Source organism: Tiliqua scincoides, chromosome 4, assembly GCF_035046505.1.
Source record: "Tiliqua scincoides isolate rTilSci1 chromosome 4, rTilSci1.hap2, whole genome shotgun sequence".
Taxonomy (NCBI): domain Eukaryota; kingdom Metazoa; phylum Chordata; class Lepidosauria; order Squamata; family Scincidae; genus Tiliqua; species Tiliqua scincoides.
In genome coordinates, this window is record NC_089824.1 from 107,314,204 (window position 1) to 107,337,197 (window position 22,994).

At 42.2% G+C, this 22,994-nt stretch overlaps 1 protein-coding gene across 1 annotated transcript in view; it reads right to left on the reverse strand.

Moving 5' to 3' along the window:
* TMCO1 (transmembrane and coiled-coil domains 1) overlaps positions 1-18,348 on the reverse strand; it is a 32,887-nt gene extending 14,539 nt beyond the window's left edge. Inside the window, exons 1-5 of the mRNA XM_066624386.1 lie at positions 18,245-18,348; positions 15,164-15,241; positions 9,460-9,519; positions 7,589-7,635; positions 3,455-3,522 (exon numbers count right to left, since the gene is read on the reverse strand). Coding sequence (XP_066480483.1) covers positions 3,455-3,522; positions 7,589-7,635; positions 9,460-9,519; positions 15,164-15,241; positions 18,245-18,314 — 323 coding nt within the window. The 5' untranslated portion in view covers positions 18,315-18,348. The remainder of the gene's footprint in view (positions 1-3,454; positions 3,523-7,588; positions 7,636-9,459; positions 9,520-15,163; positions 15,242-18,244) is intronic.
* Between the last annotated feature and the right edge of the window lie 4,646 nt (positions 18,349-22,994).

Below are 22,994 nucleotides of genomic sequence, written 5' to 3' on the forward strand. Positions count from 1 at the left end.
AAAGAAAAAACGATATTGAAAATAAAGGAGGGTGATTTGATTCTAACAGAAAATATGGCAATAAATAAAGTATTCCAACATTAGTACTCAAATTTATATAAAGGACATGAGGTACCTACTAAAAAAATAGATGAATACATTGGGAAGCAAAAGTTACCCAGGATATTACAAGAGCATAGGCAAATCATGTACGGCCTCATAACAAGAAAGGAATTGGAAGAAGTTATTAAAAAGATTAAATTAGGGAAGGTACCAGGTCCAGATGGACTCCCGAGCATATACTATAAGATTTTCGAGAAGGAGCTCTTATATCTTTTGCAGGAAACGATGAATTCCATTTTAAGTGAAGGACAGATGCCCGAAACTTGGAGAAACGCAAATATAACATTAATACCTAAGGAAGGTATACTTTAATACCTAAGGTAGATCCAACTCTACCACAAAATTATAGACCGATATCATTACTAAATAATGATTACAAGTTGTTACAACAGTATTAGCTGAAAGATTTAAGATAGTTTTGCAAGACATTATTCATGAAGATCAAAGTGGATTCTTACCAAAAAGACAATCAAGAGATAATGTTAGATACACTGATAGAGTTGTGTTAGATACACTGGAATATATGGAGAAACATAATGAGAAGCAAGCAGCATTGATATTCTTAGATACACAGAAAGCCTTTGATCTGAACTGGTTTTTTATTTTTAAAGTTTTGGAATCTATGGGCTTTGGAGAAAATGTTATAAAAATGGGTGAAATCAATTTACACTATGCAAACAGCTTAGAAAATAATTAATGGTGAATTGACAAAACCATGTAAAATGCAAAGAGGTATAAGACAAGGTTGCCCATTATCACTTTTGTTGTTTATTCTTGCCCTGGAAATATTGAGTAGGGATATAAGGCAAGACAATAGGATTCAGAGTGTAAAGATTAAGAAAGAAGAGTATAAGTTGAGAGCACTTGCAGATGATTTAGTGTTGATATTGGAAGATCCAATAAAAGGGATTGACATTTTAATGGCTAAATTTAAGGAATTTGGAGAAGTTGTCGGATTTAGGATTAATAATGTGAAAACTAAAATCTTAACTAAAAATATGCCAATACAAGATGAACTAAAATTGTCAAATAAAACAGGTTTCAAGATTGAAAAGAAGGTAAAGTATTTGGGTAGCATTTTGACAAACAGGAACTGTAGGCTGTTCCAAAATAATTATGTTATGGAGTGAAATAAAAAAAGATTTAGAAAGATGGGATAAAGTCCAATTTTCAATTCTGGGAAGAATAGCAACAATTAAGATGAACATTCTACCAAGCTGCCCCCCTGAAGGGGGAAGGGGCCAGGGCTCTCAGGCTGGGGTGTCATGACGCCCCAATTGGAAAACCACTGCTGTAGCCTAATTTGATGGCCACTAAAAGAGAATATTAAAGTCTACTATAAAGCAGCTAAACATTTAATACAACTTCAAATAAATGGTTGTTTCTTAAAACAGATATATCAAGCGGCAATATCTATTTCTTGACACAATATTCAATTTGTAGATGTCAAAGGGAAAAAAACTATAGTTAAAATTTTAGCTTAAAGGCAACACACTGGTTAGTATTACCATTGATTTAGATATTAAGTAGACAACAACCAAGGATGGATTTAACATTGTGAAATGCATGCATGTAACAAGGCTCAAGGGACAAGAATGGTCAGTGTCTGTGGAAAATGAAGATATGGATGAGGATGATCAGGAATTTCACTCCACTGACAGCTGGTCTTCCTAATACGATTTCAACAAGATGTGTAGTATGCACTTTTCTGCTTCCTGTTCAGGATGCCACGAATGCTTAATAACAACTGTGTTTACAAGTTAAGAGCTGCAACTGTTTTAAAAGTTTGTGAAAGAAGTTGCCTCAAATGATCCTCACCTTTGTCAGAAAACGTGGAATAAATCTCAAACATAGAGCTAGCTACGTCGATCCCATTGAGAATGCAAGCTGAATGCTTTTGTGCAGGCCATTTTTAGCTGAGTGGCAAACATTTAAAGTCGGAGCTTAGTAAGGTTAAAGAAACTTTAGCAAATGTTATTCTAGTGAAAATATCTGAGAGAAAAAGACAATGATGATTTTATCAAATACAAGGGATTACTGAAACCTGATTGAGAGAGCACAGAAGTATTTTTCTGTGCTTAGTAATAACAAAAATTGTACTTTGGGACAGGCCCCACTACCAAGAGCTGATAACAACAAAAACAATTTGAAATACCACACTGAGAAGATGATAAATTTGATCATTTTCTACAGGTGTGAGAAAAGCACAGTTTAATCGTAGCTAGAGATTCTATTTCTAGTTCAGCCTTGCCAAATTAAAATATTTTTTGAAAAAGTTTTGGTTTCTACAGTGGAATGTATTGGATGACGAAGATCTACCATTGTGCTACTTTAAAAAACGTTGAGGAAACTGTGCAGGAATTATTCTACACAGGACTGCCTGTGATACCAGTGAGACTGTTTTCTGATCTTGCTACATGCCAACTACCCCAGACTGAGACTGGATACAAAATGAGTTTTTAAAGTAATTTTTAAAATTTGCAGTACTGTATGAAAATACATGTTTCTTTCCAACTACAACTAACTTTTCAGGTGAATAAATATTTATTTGCAACAACTGAAAATCAGCATTTCATTTAACTAGAATTACTATAATATGACTAACAGAAATGCAATCTGGAAACAAGAAAATGTTGGTAGTGCTGTAGCTATTAGAATTCAAAATAATTTTTGCACTGAATTCCAACTACAGATTTAAGCTTCTTGAATATTTGGATGACTAAAGGTTGAAGATTACTGTGAAGATGCACATATATTTGGCATTCCATATATAATTTTCAGAGGATACCTCTTATAACCCAATCCTAACCAAGTTTCCAGCACCACCCCACCCCTGAGATAACAGAACAAATGTTATCATAGGAGGACTCTATGATTGCCCCTCAAAACCACAGGATGCAGCACATGCCCTGCTGGTATGGTTGCATTGGTACTGGAAAGGTGGTTTGTACGGGGCTGTTAAGCTAAGAAGTGCGATCTAAAAGCCAGAGCAGAAATTACTGCAGCACAGCACATAACATGGGGAATAATGGAAGATCACAACGGTTACCTCTGTGATTTTTCTAATCATGAAAGCAGTTACTGTGGTCCCCATGCTGCACATTATGCTGCTCATACCAAAATCAATCATGTGCATGAAGCATGATCTGTACCACCATGAATTTGATACAAAGGCAGGACATAATTTTTAAATAAATAAATATTGATGCAATTAACTAGGTACTCAACACTATTTTCTCTGATGCAGATTCCATATGTTTCTCAGGCAAACACAGTAAGCTCTCAAAAGTAAATATTATGAAAGAAAAGCAATATGCAGTTCTTAAAGAAAAGTGGAATGATGGCCACTTACATAGAATTGAACATTCCCATCAGAGCCGTGAAACAAAAACCAATTGCAAACATGGACTTCATGCGAACCTGCAAACAAAAGGACGAGAACCCTTATTAGTATTTGGGAAATGGAGGGCTCATGACGATTCACTCTGGGGAGAGGGGAGATAAAGGCCTTCAGTGCTTTTCCTGTTTTGTTTCTAGAGCAGTGGTTCTCAAACCTTTTAGCACCGGGACCCACTTTTTAGAATGACAATCTTTCGGAACCCACCAAAAGTGATGTCATTAACCTGGAATTGATGGCATGCCCAGAAATGAGATCGTCAATTTGGGCTTCAAACCTAGGCTACGATCAGCCAAAGTTCTCATTACACAGTGCGTTCATGCTGTTATTTTGCATAGCTTGGAATTAAAAACAGAATGTAGGCTTGGATCTTTCTCAAATCACATAGCCCATCCCCCTTCCTACCAATTCAGGGCAAAGTACTAGGCTTCTTTCCCATAGGGAGCCTGTCCTGCCCAGCAGCTCTGTACCCTGTATTTTCAGCTCCGTACTTTCAAAGACAGCTGAGCTAGGCGCTACATGACCCACCTAGTGGGTCCTGTCCCACAGTTTGAGAAACCGCTATAGAGTATATATAGCATAGCAATTAAACTATAAAATAGGAACGCCCTGATTTAAATTTCACTTCCACCATTCACTCACTAAAGATGCAATCCCACACACTTATGTAGGAGAAGTGCCACTGAGTTTACTTCTGAATAAACATGCTCAAACTGCACTGCATGTGGCCTTAAGCAACTCATTATTCACCAGCTATAATAAAGGATTTTGTGATCTGGCAAGACCACCATGGCCCACTGTGTGGTGTTGGGGTGGGGTGGGGAGAAGAAACACACACAACCTGTGTACCTGATTTTTCCATGCCCCTGGTGGTCCATTGCAGGAAGACTGAAATCCTCTAGAAAAAGGGATGATTGCTGCCACCAGGATGAGAAAAGACCTCCCATCCCAAAAAGTGGATGCCTTTCTTTACCCTACCCCCCATTTGGGGAGAACCCAATTATTGGGGTTCCCTCAGAACAGAAGTTAGCTGACAGAAGAGCGATCTAGGAAGGTAGCTAACCTGGCTGATCCCACTCCTCTGCATCCTCATGCCTTTTGCATTAGCCCCAAGAGATCAGCCAGAGACTGAGGGGCAATAGGTCTTGTAAGCTGGGCAAGACAGGTATCATTCCAAACAGTCAATGACTGTTATCCTGCTCCCTACCTTTTGATGAAACGGTAAAAGATAGTTCACTCTCACCACTCAATGCTAAGAGTCCAGACAAACAGAGGTCATCCTGGAAAAGCCTCCCTTTCCCTTTAACAAGGAGCCCCCAAATACAAGGGGCCTCCTTAAAATCAAACAGTAGTGGAATATGGGCAGGTTAGGAGACATGGAAAGGGACTCCTGAGCAAGCTGAAACCAGGCAGGTAAAAACCAGTAAAATGTAAGAAATATATATTAAAAGGCACAAAAATATCAAAACAATGAACTTAAGAAGCAAGAGTAAGAAGTCTCCCACTCTTTAACAAGACAGGTGGACAAATCCTTATGAAGCATCAGCTGCTTCACAACAACTGAGCATTTGGGAAACTGCAAAAAGAAGGTGTGCATGACCCTGTTTTTTTTATAACCTCTGGGCATTAACCAGGTTTCACCTGTAGGATTGGGTAATGGGACACCTGATTCCCTGGATTTTCCACAGAAATAAGGTGGGCTTTACATTCCAATGCCCAGGTTTAAAGTCAGGACCTTTGATTACCAGTCAGTTGGGGAAAAAAGCAATAACTATAAACACACAAAAGGGCAAACATGGCTACTATCTTCAAATAATGCAGCTGCCCCTTCAATATGCTGAGGCATCACAGAAGCCTCTGTAGTGCTGGCAAGGTACAAAATAAGGGGAAAAAACAGGAGCCTGTGTAGGGCTTCCAGGCCTGTGAAGGGGGTTAGGATATGGTGGAGGCTTCACCTCCACCATCCCCTCCCCCCCAGGTCTGAACCACCCCCTCTCCAACTCCATTCTACTCTCCCCCACCCCTACTCTGCTTGGTGCTGAACTCACCAGTGCCAGAGGCGGTTTCTCAGGATCCAGCACTGGCAGGACAATGCAGGGCTTCCCGCCAGTGCTCCTTACTCTAAAGCAGTGTTTATTCAATTTCAACCCAATTTCAGGTGGGTCCTCATTCATTTCAATATTTTATTTTTAATATAGTAGACGATGCTCCCATGGTATGCGACTGCATTTGGGGAAATGTTACAGACCTGTACTTTTAACAAGCTACTATGTATATTTTTTAACAATGACAGTAAATGGGACTTACTCCTGAGTAAGTTTGGGTAGGATTACAGGCTAGGATTGTTAAAATTATTTCCTGCTTGATGATGTCACTTCCGGTCATGACATCACTTCCAGTGGGTCCCAACAGATTCTCATTCTAAAAAGTGAGAACTAAAAAACTTTTTTCTCATTCTAAAAAGCCTGTGCTAAATGTGTGAGAACCACTGATCTAAAGTCATTGTATAGTGCTTTGCGGCACTTTTGGGATGCCTAGTACCAGTGCAGCCACTGCTGCGCCAGAGCTAGGAAAGGATAGGATTGGGCTGTTAGTTGCAGTTTGTCAGAGCAATCACCCCCTATCCCCCACTCCAGCAGGTTGTCTTGCAAAAAGCCTTGGCCAGCTTTTATTTCTTGAAAATTGATGAGCAGCTGCCCTTGCTGGCACAGCACAGTTGACAAAAGCCACATCCTGAAAGCTTCCTGACTTGGAGTAAACAAACTTTTTTTTTTTTTGGTGCTGCTAACAAGAGTCCACAACCGTACCTGCCCCACCAACTCCACAGCTCAATTCAAACAAGGAGTCCATGCTAATTGTGCCACCAGCTCCCAAACCTAGCTGCCAAATCCTTGGTAGGGTCCAAAACAAGAGATGAGCCAAAAGTAAAGCAAGTCAGTTGTGAGGGTTTCAGTTACGCTGGGAAACCTAAAACAATATTAGAACTCGGCAAACACTGACTATCTATTGGAAGGCTATGGTGGGCTGCCAGAAAAACAGCTGCTTCCTTTCCACATATTCTGGAAAGTTCAGTTGGGCAGAGGGGATGTAGTAAGTGGAAACAGTACAATTGGGTAAGAGGCACTTTTTCAAGTGGGTGCTCCTTTTGTTAGCAGGGGGAGAGTAACTGGCCCACCTCACCCCAGCACTGTCTGTTCTAGTGGCTGTCTGCTGGTATTCATTTGCATCTTTTTAGATTGTGAGCCCTTTTGGGACAGGGAGCCATTTAGTTATTTGATTTTTCTCTGTAAACTGCTTTGTGAACTTTTAGTTGAAAAGCAGTATATAAATACTGTTAATAATAATAATAATAATAATTCCAATGCTAACCTATCAGTGATGCTGATCACTGATTTTTGCAAATAAGCAGCTCCTAATACAAATCTTCACCTGCTTGTAATGCTTGTTTTTATATGCTAGGCACCCTTACTCTGAAACATTTCATCCATCCATAATTAATAACAAGACTTATTTCAAGTGGATCTTCTGCATGTGCACACGTGCAATTGGCATTTTTCAGACTAGGCTAGGAGCCACATGCTCAGCACTTAATTATCTTCAGCTGCAATCCTATGGACACTTACCTGGGAGTAAGCACCACTAAATACAATGGGACTTACTTCTAAGTAAGCATGTACAGAACTGCACTGTTAAGTCATTTACTGGGTGAAGAAAGCTAGGCAGAGAATTCAGACATGACAAGAGCTTTTGTGTGAAGGGTGGGAGAAGAAGACAGAGCATTAGCTGTTTCACTGCTTAAGAGAATGCCAAGTATGCAAAGTCAATTGAAAAAAAAAGATGCTCAGCTGACATTAACAAAGGAAAAACAAAATGCAGAATGCCCACTGTAACTGGGGCAATGAGGCCATATATAAAATTGGGCACCTCCTCATTCCAATTCTACAGGCCAGTTGTTTGCACTGCAGCATCCTAGAAAAACACTGGAACATGAAGACTTCCTAAATAAGGATCACTGAGATAGCTTGTAAGAGTTGAACTTGTATACATCCCTACAAATAGGAATTGCCCCAGTTTGCCACGCCACCTCACCATTGACAGATCCCTGTTGTTGTTTTTCAGTTTCTCCTCTTGTCTCTCTGAAAAACAATGGAGAGGAAAAAAAACCCCATCATACTAAAGGTAACAGTCAGAAATTCACTTCTAATAAGGCTGTGATAAACTAGATCTTAAAAAGACTCTGCAGCAGGAAATGCAGCCTTTGAAACATTGTCTTGGTGTAACAGAAGAGCATAAAGGAAGACTGAGGCTTATATATGTAGCCAAATACATATGAGAGCCAGGGTGGTGTAGTGGTTTGAGAGGTTGACTTAGACCTGGAAGATCCAGGTTCTAACCCTCCCCCCCTCAGCCATGAAGCTTCCTGGGTGACCTTGGGCCAGTCACTGTCTCTCAGCCTCACCTACTTCACAGGGTTGTTGTGAGGACAAAAGGAGGGGAGGACCTGTGTACACCATCCTGAGCTCTTTGGAGGAAGGGCGGTATAAAAAATGTGAAAAATAAAATAAATACAAACATGCAAAGGTCACCAATGACAACAGATACTGCGACAGGGAAAACAAAACCATCTTTCCTCCTCTTCCAACACTTAGTATGGACAGCTTTTTGTCTCAAGGATGCGTGAAACTGGCTCTTTTGAGTAAATTGTGCAAGTATTGCGATATGAATGAACAACCTCAGTGGTTCTCAAACATTTTAGAGGCCATAGAGGCTGCTGCCTGATTTATGAATGTCAAGAGATGTGGCTATTATGGTGACTGGGAAGCAGTGCTCCCCCCAAGTAGCAGTTTGTTTATCTCTTGTCCAAATAGCTTAATCTGCCCAGACAGTTTTACGAACCACCCAAAATTGGGTCATGATCCACTGGCGGGTCCTGGACCCACAGTTTGAGAACCACTGCACCTTAATTGGAATATTCTTGCACTGTAACCACAAGTGCTAGAAGCTTATTTCTGTAAAACTGGAAGTAAGTTTTTAGACCGTTTGCCTTAATGGGTTGGATTCAAATCCTGTCTTGCCCAAAGAGTATTCTCCATATCCAGGAGTGGAGGGAGATCACAGTTTTTTAGTAGTCCCCATTCTCTCACCAGCTGCTGAAAATCTGCTCCTGAGAATGGGGGAGGGGGGCTTCAGAAATACGGGATGTGGCACAGGTGACTAGAAAGCAAAGGGGGAATTGGGGAAAAACACCCATGTGTAAGCATTGAATCTCAGAATATTAGAGTTGGAAGGAATCTTGGATATCACCTAGTTCAACCCCTTGCTCAGTGCATGAGACAGCAATTGTACAAGACAAGGTTTGCATTTAGCCTCAGGGTAACTATACTTTACAGCAGAACTTAGGGCCCAATCCTATCCAACTACAGTGCTGATACAACCGTGCAAATAGGGCTTGCACTGCATCCTGTCATAGGTGGGGTAGGGAAGTCATGGACGTCTCCTCAAGGTAAGGGAACATTCCCTTAACTTGGGGCTGCACTGTCACTGCATCTACGCTGGGAAGTTGGATAGGATTGGATCCTTAATCTTGTCACAGGCTAGGGAAGACTACTTCCCCTTAACCCCCTTATTTTATTTATTTTTCGCATGTTTATACTGCCTTTCCTCCAAAAAGATCAGGGCGTTGTACACAGCTGCTCCCCTTCTTTTGTCCTCACAACAACCCTGTGAGGCAGGCAAGGTTGAAAATGACTGGCCCAAGGTCATCCAGGAAGCGTCATGGGTGAGGGGGGATTTGAACCTGGATCTTCCAGGTCTAAGTCCACTTCCCAAACCAGTACACCACCTTGGCTCTCTTTCTTTCTTACCTTATGAAAGTGTAATCTGAAATATAAAGGTACCTCTCACAGAGTTGAATACACAAGCGCATGTTCACACACCCACACTCATCAGCCCAGTATTACCTATTTTCTTTTTCTGCTGTCGGCCAGCTGATTCTGTTATCGTTTCCTTCTTTTTTTCCACTGCAAATAGCAGACAAAACAGTAAGTTATTTTCAAATAGAAAAGCCCCCCCCCCTTCTCCCAGCCCTTGCTAAATATCTGTAGGAAAACTAAGACAAATGGGTAGGGCAGCAGTTAATAAGTTAAAACAGGAACTACTTATTTTTTGCCAAGGTGAGAACAACATCAGTATCAAGAAGTAGTAAACATTAATAAACCCAGCATCATGAAGCACAATACATTCTGTCTGGAAAAAGGCTTTGCTAAGTTGGTAGTATGACCAGTACAACTTCCTCTTTACTCCAAAGAATGCTAATTATATGCCAGAAATCCTCAAATTCTGTACATCAACATATCTTTAATATACTATACCAGTTGCATTACTAGGAATATAGTATTTGAACTACAGAATATGGAATTTTTGGTCATGCAGAACTTCTAAAACAGTAATGGTAGCCATCATGTCTCTCCATGACAAAATCAGACACAAACTACTCACTTTCAAATACGTGCTGAAAACTAGAATGTCACACACACACACTTCAGTACCTTTATTGGCATATTAAAAGTTTACAGAGAATAAATAGCATAATAAAATAGAACAGCTTTGGGAATGTTAACTTCAGACTTTGGCCTTAGAGACTACCGCTAAAAATTCCGCCACCAGATTGGAAGTAGGAGGGGAATAATCACTGAGAAGAATTGGGAAAGGATCAACAAGGGAAACAGGAAGAGAAGAAAGAAAAGAATCAAGTAAGTGGGACCTGAGGTTGTGATGAGCAGTGCACCGAAGAAGGATATGATCCAGAGTATCTGGTTCAACTGAACAAAATAGACATAATCTATTTGGATGAGGAGTTTGAGGGTCAGGGCTTATAAAATTAAAGTTTAAAGGGGGTATGGATTGGGTTGTTGCATCCACTAATAAAAAGGAACCAGGGTGGGAACAATTTTCCACTATACAATTTGGGTATAAAGAAATAACAGAATTACATGTTGGAGAAGATGGTAAAGAAGTACATCCCTCACAGGCATAAGTGAAACTGGCTGAAGAAGGTGAAACAATGGGTTTAGTCAAGGAGTTTAAAATCACAGGAGAAGTTTTAAAGTTAAAAACAGGTGAGGGTTGAGCTAAATTCTCAAAAGTCTTTCCCTGAAGGTTAGGATCATCAGTTTCCATTTGAAGAAGGGAAAAATCAAAAGTTGTTAGTTGCTCCAAAGAATTGGTCTCAGCTACTGAAGACAAAGGAGGTTTCGACAATGGTCTCTGGTTGGAAGATGAGGGAAGAGTCGAAGTCCTGGATTCATGCTTACAGGGAATAAAAGGAAGGAGGCTTGTAACTTGGGTATTCCTGAAGTGTCTTTGGAGAAGAATTCCATGTCTCCTTAAAGCTCCTGCACACCAGAGCAGCAGCTTCGGGATGCGGATGGAAGAGAAATATAACAGGAACCTGTCCATGGAGCTAGTTGGAAACAGTTTTTCGATTTTCCCAAGATCAATAAAGGAAAAAGTTGTTCCTAGTAGAGTAGCCAGATGATTCTTGACTGGCCTTAGTTTACTCCAATCAAAACGATTCCCTTCATGCCGAGGAATTATAATTGCAATGCAGTTTGGTTTGTAAATCAGTTGAGCAGGTTTACTCTCACGGGTCAGTGAAAGTGAGTGCTTACATAAGGAGTTTGCATACAGCTTTTGTTGTTCCATGTGGCAGCAAGGAGCACTTAACTGCAATGAAATAATTGTATGATGCAGTTCCTTTAAGAGTCCCACTATAGTCTCAGTTTGAGAAAAAATCGTGCTTACCGTGCGAGAGGTTAGGAGAGAATGTTGAGATTGCTGCAATAATAGTTGAGAATGCTACAACAATAAATTCTCCAGTTCATGCCATTTATCAGCTCCATATGGGGATGCAGGAGGATGCAGCTCATTTCTATCGGAGTTGTTTGAAGCCAAGGGCGGCGCCGGAGAAACTGCTTGAGGGGGGGGAGATAAAGAACTCGGTAATGCAGCTTCTGAGAGCTGAGGCAAGGAGAAAAATGTCTCCAATCTAGTTTGTTTAAGGTGGGGAGTTGAGTCAGATTCTGCATCCCCTGGAGAAAAGGTTCTTTTCCCCCCCATTAAATTAGGAGGCAAAAGGTAGAAATTCAATGAAGAAGGTTACTGACAGGTCAGAAAATATGGAGGAGTTAATCACCCAGCTGTGTTACCAAAAAGGGCTGTTATGTTTTAAGGGGAATTAGTATATTACCCTTTTTGGAAACCTCAGAATCGCAGGCTGGATAACAAAACAGCGTAATGCAGAGAAAATCCCTTGTTTAGCTTAAAGAGGAGACTGGGAGAAAGATAACTTTCAATCAACGATTATATTTTTATTACAAAAACACATAGGTAAACATAATGCACATGGAGAATTGATAAGTATAGGTTTCTATTACTTGTGTCTAGTGTACCTAGCTTTATGGTGGTTGCATGTGCCGTATATTTGGTGCATCCGAGAAGGAATCAGAAAAGGATAGGTTGTAGGGAAGGATTTTAGGAATCCCTAGTCTGCATAACCCAGTTGCTAACTAAGATGGGGGAGAATGGGAGAAATAGGTAGGATAGAAGGGAAAAGATTCCAGACGCAATATATAGTTACCTGTCCTGGGAAGCAGTTGGGGGGAGAGGGTGGAAGAGTCCTATGGAGGACCTGTGCCTTGGGGGGCAGCCAGAGAGAGAGAGAGACCATGTGGCCGGAGCTTCCTCTTAAAGGGTTTTTGCTGACCTGGAAGCTGGATGCGAATCACCCGGATGTGGCCTCCTGGATGCGCATGCTCACTACACACAGTGGAACACATGGAGCATGTAAGGAAAGGATGACTGGGTATCAGCCATGACTGGCCTCCTGGGGGGGGGGGGGGAGGCAGTTTGCATAAGGAGCTTAAGAGTGATAAAGCTACAACAATAGAACAACAGACTTCTTCCTCCAGAGGTGCATGCTTGTTTTGCATAACAGTGATTGAATCAGGAGGCATCCCTGCATTGCTAGAGGTTGTGCAAACTTGTGACTTCTACCAGGGCCTTGGAAAAGTGTACTGGGGGAAGGGTGTCCTGTATTCTGAGGTTTGACCTGCATGGGTTTTAGTCCATAATGCATACAAAATCACAACTTGGAAGGGAAAAGGAGATTTTCACGTAACAGCTGAGTCTGCTAAGCTCCTGATAATGAACTCCGAAGGAGTCTAGTAACAGGCAAAGTAAACACCACAAGATTTACGAACCCTCAAACAGTCCCTTTGTAGGAAACAAGGTCCAAAAACAACATAGGAGATAAAAAAAAGGAATTTGGATGATGGAGCTTCAGCTTCAGCGTCCTTGGCATGGAATGTCCCACCGGAAGTCGATCAACTAGAATGTCTAGAGCAGCCATTTTCAACCACTGTGCCATGGCACACTGGTGTGTCACGAATGGTTCCCAGGTGTGCCGTGGAAATTTGGGAGAGGGTCATTTATCAATAGGACCACTGGGGGATGTGAACCCCCATTGACAGCACAGTGTGCCCTGTCAATTGTCAAAAAGCTGATGGTGTGCCTTGACCATTTTAGTGTCTTGCCAGTGTGCTGTGAGAGGAAAAAGGTTGAAAATCACTGGTCTAGAGACTTGCTTTCAGGGTAGAAGTAGACTAGTCAAGATGAGTTGATGCTAGTACAGAATAAGCTGCAACAAGTACAAATAGTTGGCTGTTGTTGCACATTCAGATTGACAACTCGCAGACCAATTAATTACTTTGCAGTCTGCAATGCAGCACATCAGTTATCAGTTTTCATTGCAGAATCTATACTGCGGGTCAGAGTGTAAAAACAGCGATTTTTCTCTCTAACAGAATTGATTATGTCAGCACAGCTGAACCTGTAACTTATCAGGAATCAAGCTGGCCTCCTCTTCGTTCAGTGCGCCATGACAATGCCAAAATTCATGGCAAGTTTTTTCTATAAGAGCTGCACATCCCCAGATGAGTAAGCAGCAATTATGCAAGGCTGATGACAACTGAGCAATTTTTCTCAAAAGGTCAGGGAATACACTCATAGCTCAACACAATGTTATTTTGACACAACAGCACTTCAAATCTATTCAACTTTACCCATTACCAGTTAGAAGGATTGAGCAAGGAAGCCCATGGAACAATGGCTACATTAACATGTCTTTCCCAATTATCCCCTCCAGCTTGCATTCTACTGCAGGGCAGAAACCAGCAACACTGAGAAAAAGAAAAGCTACTCTGGAAGTGTTTGGCCATATTAAAACACTATTTTTGTTTCATAAAATAGGGTGAATCTCTGTTTCCCAAGAAGCTAAGTCTACTGATTTCCTTAAAATTGCTTTATTTCAAAATAAGTAAGATGAGTACACAGGAACAGTTTGTGTTTATATGAAATAAACTATGTTTGCAGCTTGATTGAAACTTTATTTTCAAAATAAAGTCAGTGCTCTTGGATGTCCTTAACAGTTGAAGGGAAAGGGAACATCCTGCAGAAACTACTAACGCCAGAAAGACAGCTACAGAGATTATCTTTCTGTACACAATAGTATAGGTGTAACCATTGCAGTGTCATCAAGATGGCCGTCAAGTAACATGGCTAAAATGTGTGTGTGCTTGCTAACAGCCATTACCCCAAAATCCTCATAACAAAGCAACATGAAACTTCTCTTGAGGTCCATTTTAATGGTCTTTGAGGTTCTGAACATTTTTGGTTCAGTATTACTGGTACACCCAGCAGCTTATGCTACTTAAAACGTGGAAAACAGGGCCACAAATACCACTTCTGTGAAATAAATTACATGGGCTCTGGCCCACTTCACCATTCAGAGCAAACATCTGGAGTTTCTTGCTCTTCAAATAAGCAGTAAATAAGATACACACATTGTCACCATATATCACAATAAGTACACAATTTCTCACAATCAAGGTGGTACACATCAGACCTTCCTTGTGTTCCAATTTCACCAACCACAAGATAGCATAAAAGCTCTAGTGCCAGTACACAAGAATTCCCTCAGTAGTAAGGATGGAGTGCCTTTGCACACCATTAAAAGTCATATTAGCAGCAGCCCTAGCTTGCTGTAAAGAAGGCAGCAGGGGAATTTGTAGCAAAGGGGTATAACCAGCTGACCCTACTTCAGCTTGCAAAGCACAGGATTGCACTTTGGCTTTAGCAGTGCTACTGCTGCTAAAGTGTACCCAAAGGGTTAGGAAGGGCATTATACTCTGAAATAATAAGTAGACAGCATAAGTAGACTAGAAACATAATACACTGAAGACCTCATCTCAACAAGCTCAGAATCAAATGTTCCTGTAGCAGCAACATATTCTGTTGCTCTGCTTCCAAGCACAACTCTAAAGGTTGTTTTTGAACTGCCCAGACTTTGGAATTTACTTTCTAAAGACATATAACTTGGTAATTTTTGCCAAATGTTAAAGACAATTTTGTTGTGGAAAGTCTTTAATTTTTAGAGTTGTTTCATTTATATTTTGCTGAATTATTCCCTGTTACTTTAATTGGTACACATGTCTTATTGCTTTCTCTTTTTTTGACACCTTGGGCATCATCTTTATGATAGGAAATCAAGATACAAATGCCTAAAATAAATAAATGCTGTCAATATGCATTTGTGGTAGCACTTACATTTTTTACTCTGCTTCTCCACCTCTGCTTTCAGTCGCTTGTATTTGTCCGTTCTATAAACCAGTACCCATGTTATGCCTGAAACAAACAGCATACACAATCAGGAGAGAGAACAGCAGCATGGACCTCCAACATGAGCAAGAAACTTGACTGACATCTAGAGCTTAAGCCACTCATTGGCTCCAGAAGTATGGCAGTTTATGGAACCTGCCCATGCAGATGTCTGGAATAAGCTGTACTACACTGCCACTTCTGATTTCACACACTCAAGTGTCAGTATGACCCACCTGCAGAGTAAGAAAAAGGAGACCTAGTGAGGGAAAGTCCTGCTACCACTGGTCAAACCAGTCAAGTGAGTCAGACCTGGCCAACTCTCAATGCCAGCCTTGAGCACAAGCTTTCATGGACTAGAGTTCAAATCACGCATGATGTGCTATCCTCAGCTAATACACACACATAGAGAGAGAGAGACAAGAGTGGTTAAAGTTGGAGTCCACTGAATGGAAAAGGAACGATCAGTGACAACTGACTGTAAGGTGGTGGAAAGCCTCATCAAAGATAAAAATCCTAAAACATAAAGAACAGGGGTGGCCAAACCCGCTTAACGTGAGCCACAAACTATAAACTTCTGATGTTTGAGTACTGCAATATATAAGAAGCATTTACATTCTTAAATATATTTACTCACCATGAACAGTTAAACTTAGGTTTTAATGCTTTCTCAGTTTATACCCAGTACATAATTATAAAGTTTGAAAATTTTTAATTTACCTTTTATATTAGTTGTGATGCAAAAAATGAGCTCAGCCAACATATTTCCATCAGCCATACATTATATATCAAAGAGCCTCATTCAATTCATGAGCTGCGGTTTGGCCACCACTGATACAGAGAACAAGCTTTGCAGCATGGCTTCTGCAAGGGTAAGTCTTGCCCCACGAACCTTTTAGAATTCTTTAAAAGGTTAACAGGCATTTGGATATGGGTGCACCCGTTGATATTATATATTTGGCTCCTGAGAAAATTCCACAGTCAGGGAATAAGAAGGCAGGTCCTCTTATGGATTAGGAACTGGTTGAACACCAGGAAACAGAGAGTAGGTGTCAATGGGTAATTTTCACAAAGGGGAGTGGTGTGCACAATGGGGAGTGGAAAAGTGGTGTGCCCCAAGGATCTGTCTTGGGACCAGTGATTTCAACTTGTTCATAATTGACCTAGAGTCGGGAAGAACAAATGAGTTGGCCAGGTTAGCAGATGTCAGGTAGTAAAGAACAGAAGGAATTGTGAAGAGTTCCAGAAGGATCTCTCTAAACTGGAAGGATGGGCCGCAACATCAGTAAGTGTAAAGTAATGCACGTTGGGGCAAGAAATCAGAACTTCATGTATATACTATGGGTTTAGAGCCACATTGGGCAGGAGGTCTGGTAGAGGGTAGAACCTGTTAGCCCGAAGATAACATCAGAAGGTCGCCAGTTCAAGGACACCGGCAGCTCCCTGAACAGCTGAGAATGGCAAGACCTTGAAGCAGCTGACAAGCCCAGCTGAGTGATTCCACCTGCTCTTGGTGTGAGCAAGAAGCATCTTGGCTGCTGTCCATGTGAGAGATGGAGCTGCTTGCCAGCCTGCGTGAGAAAACTGGAGGCCAGAAGTGAAAAGATCCATTCCGAAATGTTCTTGGTTCTTGAAAGAGAGAACATCTATGTTTGTAAAAATCTCCTTGAGGGATTTAGAAATGCCTGCCTATGTAAACCGCCTTGAATAAAGTCAGAGGAGTAATCTGATGACCAGAAAGACAGTATATAAATACCTGGTTATTATTATTATTATTATTATTATTATTATATGACAGATCAGGAGAGAGATCCTGGGTGGCTGGTGGACTGCTCGCTGAAAGTGTTTACCCAGTGTGCAGCGGTTGTGAAGATGACCAATTCCATGCTTGGGATAATTAAAAAAGGGATTGAGAATAAAATGGGACATTATTATTATGCCATTGTACAGATCAATGGTAAGACATTTGGAGTATTGTGTACAGCTCTGGTCACCACATCTCAAAAAGAATATAGTGGAAAAGGTGCAGAAGAGAGCAACCAAAACAATTCGTGGGTTGGGGCACCTCCCTTATGAGGAAAGGTTACAACATTTGGGGCTCTTCAGTCTCAAAAAGAGGCACCTGAGGGGGTGAGACGTATAGAAGTCAATACAGTGATGTTCTTTTTTCTCTTGCACCACACCAGAACCAGGGGACATCCACTAAAATTGAGTGGCCAGAGAGAGTTTGAAGCAGGGACAACCCATGTGCCTGCGCCTCGGCAGAATTTTTTGAAGGGCACCAGTGGGGAGCCTCTGCCTCCCCACCCACCGCACGTCCCTGTTAGAGATACACTTCCACTTAACATGAAGTTTCTATTTCACCATCATTAGTATGTATTTATTTACATAATTTTTACTCTGCTTTCTCTCCCTGCCGGGCACCCAAAGTGGCCCATCATGGCTTATTACTAGGGGTATTGGAAAATGGTTTCATCTTTTTGGCAGACCCCATGATTTGAAAAAGAAAAAAAATGAAAAATTTGGGGACTTTCTCCACCCCCACGTTTGACTTCCTCAAGGTAAATTCCTCGAAACTCAAGAGCAATCTGTGTGGGTCCAAACCTTTCTTTTAGGGTCACTAACAGTTAAAAAAGCCTCAGGCCTGCTGGGTTTTTCAAGGTTCCACAGAAGGGGGAAGTCTAGCAGATGCTGCTTCTCCTACCCCAGCAGAACAAGAAGATGCACAACCGAAAGTGGGCTTCCTCCCTCCCTCCTCTTCTGCATCCAGCTCTCCCAACTCCCCTTCCTAGATGCACAGTCAGGTCCAGCCACCCCTCAGTCCCATCCCAGAGAAAGGAAAGCTCAGTCTGGTGGCCTCTGGAGGACAATGGGCGGGGGGGGGAACCTTCTGCCTATTCCCCCCCTCCTCCTCCTCTTCCTCACTCACTCCCCAAACCTATGCATGTCTACTCAGAAGTAAGTCCCTTTAGAGTCAATGGGGCTTACTCCCAGGAAAATGTGGCTAGGATGGAGCTGCGACTCACTCACCCTCGGCTAACAGCGCGGTGCACACCGAGATGAAGACAATCAGGACGGTGTCAGCGAACATGGTGCTCATCTTGAAGGCCCAGCCGACCCAGGCCAGTCGGAAATGACGTCCGCCAAGGCCCGCACCCACGCGCACTGCTGCGCTTCCGGGTTGGTGCAGGGCGCCCTCCCAAGGCGCGTGGTTCGCAGGCTGCGGGTCAGTCTCTGCAGCTCAAGGCTTTGGAGTGCGCTTTCACTCGGGTTTGGGGCTGGCTGGTGCTCTAAGGGTATGCCTACTCAGAAGTAAGCCCTGTTCTGTTCAATGGGACTTACTTCTGAGTAGACATGCCTGGGATTGGGCTCTCAGGCTGCAATACTAGCCGCACTTTCCTGGGAGTAAGCCCCATTGACTCTAATGGGACTTACTTATGAGTAAACATGCATAGAATGGCGCTCTGAAGCTGCAATCCTATCCACATCTTCCTGGGAGTAAGCCCCATTGACTAGAATGGGACTTACTTCTGAGCAGACATGTACAGAATGGGGCTCTGAGGCTGCAATCCTATCCACACTTTCCTGGGAGTGAGCCCCACTGACTCTAATGGGACTTACTTATGAGTAGACATACATAGAATGGGGCTCTGAGGTTGCAATCCTATCCACACCTTCCTGGGAGTAAGCCCCATTGACTAGAATGGGACTTGCTTTTGAATAGATATACATAGGATTCGGCTCTCAGGCTGTAATCCTATCCACACTTACCTGGGACTAAGGCCCACTGACTTGCTTCTGAGTAGGCATGCATAGGATTGGGCTCTAAAAGGGCAGTTGAACCAGACTGAACTGTACTGCAACCTGAGGAGTACAGTATTTTCTATAAGGGATTTTTTAAAAAGGAAATTTAAACTAACTATGGACAAAAAGTGACTGGGAGAAGTTAACAACAGCATTTTAAAGTTGCTTTTAATACTGGTTTTCAAACTAGGTTTTTTAATAGAAATGTTGTGAGGGGGCTGTGAAGTTGTTTGCAGTAGCAGTGCTGGTAGAAGATGTGGTCAACACTTTCCAAATAACAGCTTTGGTCAAAAATCTCTTCCACCACCCACCCCCAAAGAAAGTCACCAAGAGACTGAGGGCCCAATTCTATCCAACTTTCCAACACCAATGAAGCCACAGTGCAGCCTCAATATATGGGAAAAAACATTCCCTTGCCTTGAGGAGGCCTCTGTGAGTGACCCACTACTGGGGTGGTGGGGTGCAGACCACACCAGATAACACCCTTGGGATGTGTGTGTGACACCACCTATTGCCAAAATTGTGAAAATCTCAGTATTTTCAAATAATATCATCATGTTATATATCATTTGATTGTTAACAATGAAAAATGCAATGAAACAAACCACGCTGCAATATCTTAATTCTATCAAAATTTATAGCCAAGTAATCATAAAAGTAAAACACAACTGTCTTATGTAACAAAAAGTGAATTTCTTTAACCCAAAACTGAACAATGAGTCTGATTGTTCTGAGAGCCAATGGGGTGTTGTTATGACACAGCAGAGAACCAATAAGGCGTTAGATTGAGTCAGCTCTTGTTTCCATTTATCAGAGATAATACTAGAACTCTTATTCATCATAAGTGTCATCAAGTGAGTGTCATCACGTTGGCCACTTGTTTTTTGTTGGTTACTGATTTGCTGGGTACCTGTACTGTTCTATATTAAAATAAAGTTAATGGGGGTTATACCAACCCTAGTGGTGCCACTGCATTTAGGCTATGTGTATGATTGGTGTTGGCATCCTTCAGTCTCGGAAGACTATGGTGTCACGCTCTGAATGGTGGTTCTGGAACAGAGTGTCCTCTCCAGTGCGCGAAGCCTGGGTAAAGTAGGTATGGAGGATAGGCTGTTACCCATGCAGTAAATCCCCCCTCTCCACGTCGCTGAAATGGTCCAATGGAAAGGCAGAGGCCAATACGGTTGGTTCCAGCGGTGTCGCAGGAGTTGCCAGAACGTGACTGTGTTCAGCCATGAACTGCCTCAGGGACTCCGGCTCCGGATTTTGCCTCGAGGTTGACTCCTGAAGCCTTTTCCATGAGTGGATGTAGCCACAAGGCAGTGGAGGTTTGGGATCAGAGTTTTCCTTCTCTCAGATGAGCTGCCTTCCCAGGCTGACGCGTTCCATCTACCCGGTGGCTGTTTAGTCGCCTCTTACGACAAGTACAGCCAAACTGAGGGCCTATTCTTATTTATTCTGTATAGTCTGGTACTATAGGAGGTCCATCATGGGGGTGACACAATGAGCCCTTGTACTAGGTGATGCAAACTCTGGTGATGTCTCTGTGGGTTTTGGTAAATGGTGTTGACCTTTAATGTCTTCCTTGCTGATATAAGCCAATTGATACCGCTGCCCCCTTGTCTACACATTCACATTTGAACTCTACTAATCATTTCTTTCCATCCAAGGAAGAAAGTTTATTTAGAAGGAGATATTGTGCCCAATCTATTTGTGATGAATGTTTCATGAACATATGAAGTTTCCTCCCAAACTGAGTTAGATCATTGGCCTATCTAGGTCAGTATTGTCTACAATGGCTTTCATACACAAGCAGCTGCTTGGCATAACAGCACAGGAGGATTTTTGCCTTCATTTCCTGCTTGGGGGCTTCCTGGAAGTATCTAATTTACCACTGAGTGAAACAGAATAACTTTTTATTAGAGAATGTTTCAGTTTTACAAGCAGAAAAACGACTGAGTAGAAAATACGAGATCCCAAAACACCGTTACATACACTGAGAGAGTATTGTCAATCACAAGCTCAGAGTATTTGAGTCTGGTATGTAAGTCCGTTCCAGGGGATTACAGGTGGTGGGTTTGAACTCCATAGGTCACTAGGTACAAGGCTAGAGAGCAAGACATTCTCACTCTCACCTTGCACGTGGCTAGCTGTGCCAGGCCAGGCTTCTTCTCCCGATGGCAGCCTCTGGAAGTGGGTCCTGGGTCCAGGGGGTCCTCTGTGGGTGGTCTCCACGGTTGTCACCGGCATGTCTGGCTTCTGGATGAGTTTGCTACACTTTGGTCTTATCCAAAAGGGCTCAGTTTGCAGATGTGAGAGGGCGGTACAGCAAAGATCTGTTTTGTTAAGTGCATATAAATCACCATTTTCTGAGTGTCCAAAAAATCTGACAATACTGTATGTAATTCCCCCCCCCCCGTTTTTTCTTTACATATACTATATTTGCTGAAATCTCAGTTTAGCAACTGTCACAGTAATTTCTGTCAGTGTCAACATATAGGAAAAATCAATGTTAAAATAGTAGTTTTGGGATGGTTTGAAATTACACCTGCATTAATAGCAGAATCCAGGAAGTGACAATTTCTTGCTTTTTGTTTAAGCACCTTATCAAGGACCCCACCCCACTCCACTCACTCACATTCCTCTCCTTTTCCAGTGCAAGGAAGTAAAAGTCAGTGGGCCCAATCCTATCCAACTTTCTAGCACCGGTGCAGCCGCAACGCAGGGAATAAATGTTTCCATGCTTTGAGGAGACCCATGTGACTGTCTCTCCAACATAGGAAGCTGGGCATACCCCATAGACACAGCAGCACCGGCACTGGAAAATTGGATACAATTTTCTTGGGAAACAGACTTCTTTTTTGACTCTGTTTTAGACCAAACATTATAACAAACTATTTGTAGAGATCCTTTCCACATTTGCAGAAGAATGTTGCTTTTTTTTTTTTTTAATTATACACCACTTTGGAAAGGTATATTCAAAATTACTATAAAAATCTCAGAAATACATAAACGCGAGTTTTTCCTAGAAATGTGAGTGCTGCAATTCTATCTACACTTACCCTGGAGTACACTTACGCTTATCCTTCATGCATAGGATGGGGCTCTAAGGTTGCAATCCTATCCACACTTTCCTGGGAGTAGGCTCCACTGAATATAATGGGACTTGCTTCTGAGCAGATGGGCATATGATTTGGCTCTCAGGCTGCAATGGTATCCACACTTTTCTTGAAGTAAGCTGCATTGATTATAATGGGACTTACTTCTGAGTAGATAGACATAGGATTGGGCTCTAAATATCTCTATTGGAGAACTGGTGCCAGTTAGAAGGACTGTATTGGCTGCAATCCTGTTTTTGTGGCCATCAATTGCAAAACTCCCAGGAATCTTAGGGAAGCAAGACAGCAGCCATGGGCAGACTGGACAGCTCTTGTCCTTTAGACATTTCCTAACAGTGGTTGTCACACACTGGACCCACTTTTTAGAATGAGAATCTGTCAGGACCCACTGGAAGTGATGTCATGGCTGGAAGTGACATCATCAAGCAGGAAAATATTTAACAATCCTAGGCTGTAAGTCCCAGGAGTAAGTCCCATTGACTATCATTATTAACAGCATATACATAGAAGCCTGTTAAAAGTACTGGTCTGTAACATTTCCCCAAATGCAGTCACGTACCATGGGAGCATCAAGTTTAAGATATTAAAAATAAATTGACATGAACGGGGACCCCCCTGAAATGGGCTGGGGACCCACCTAGTGGGTCCTGACCCACAGTTTGAGAAACACAGTATATTAGGAATTGGAATAAAGCCCAGTTGGGAAAGACACTTGTCCTGTTCCTCCTCCCCAGCCTCTAAGGGATGCCTCGCGGCTCCACAGGAAGCTGGCCAAGCCGGCTGCAGCAGCACGGCTGGGATGACGCAGCTGCCGCTCAGCCCCTTCTCCAGGAGAGGCGGAGACGGGGGCGGCCCCT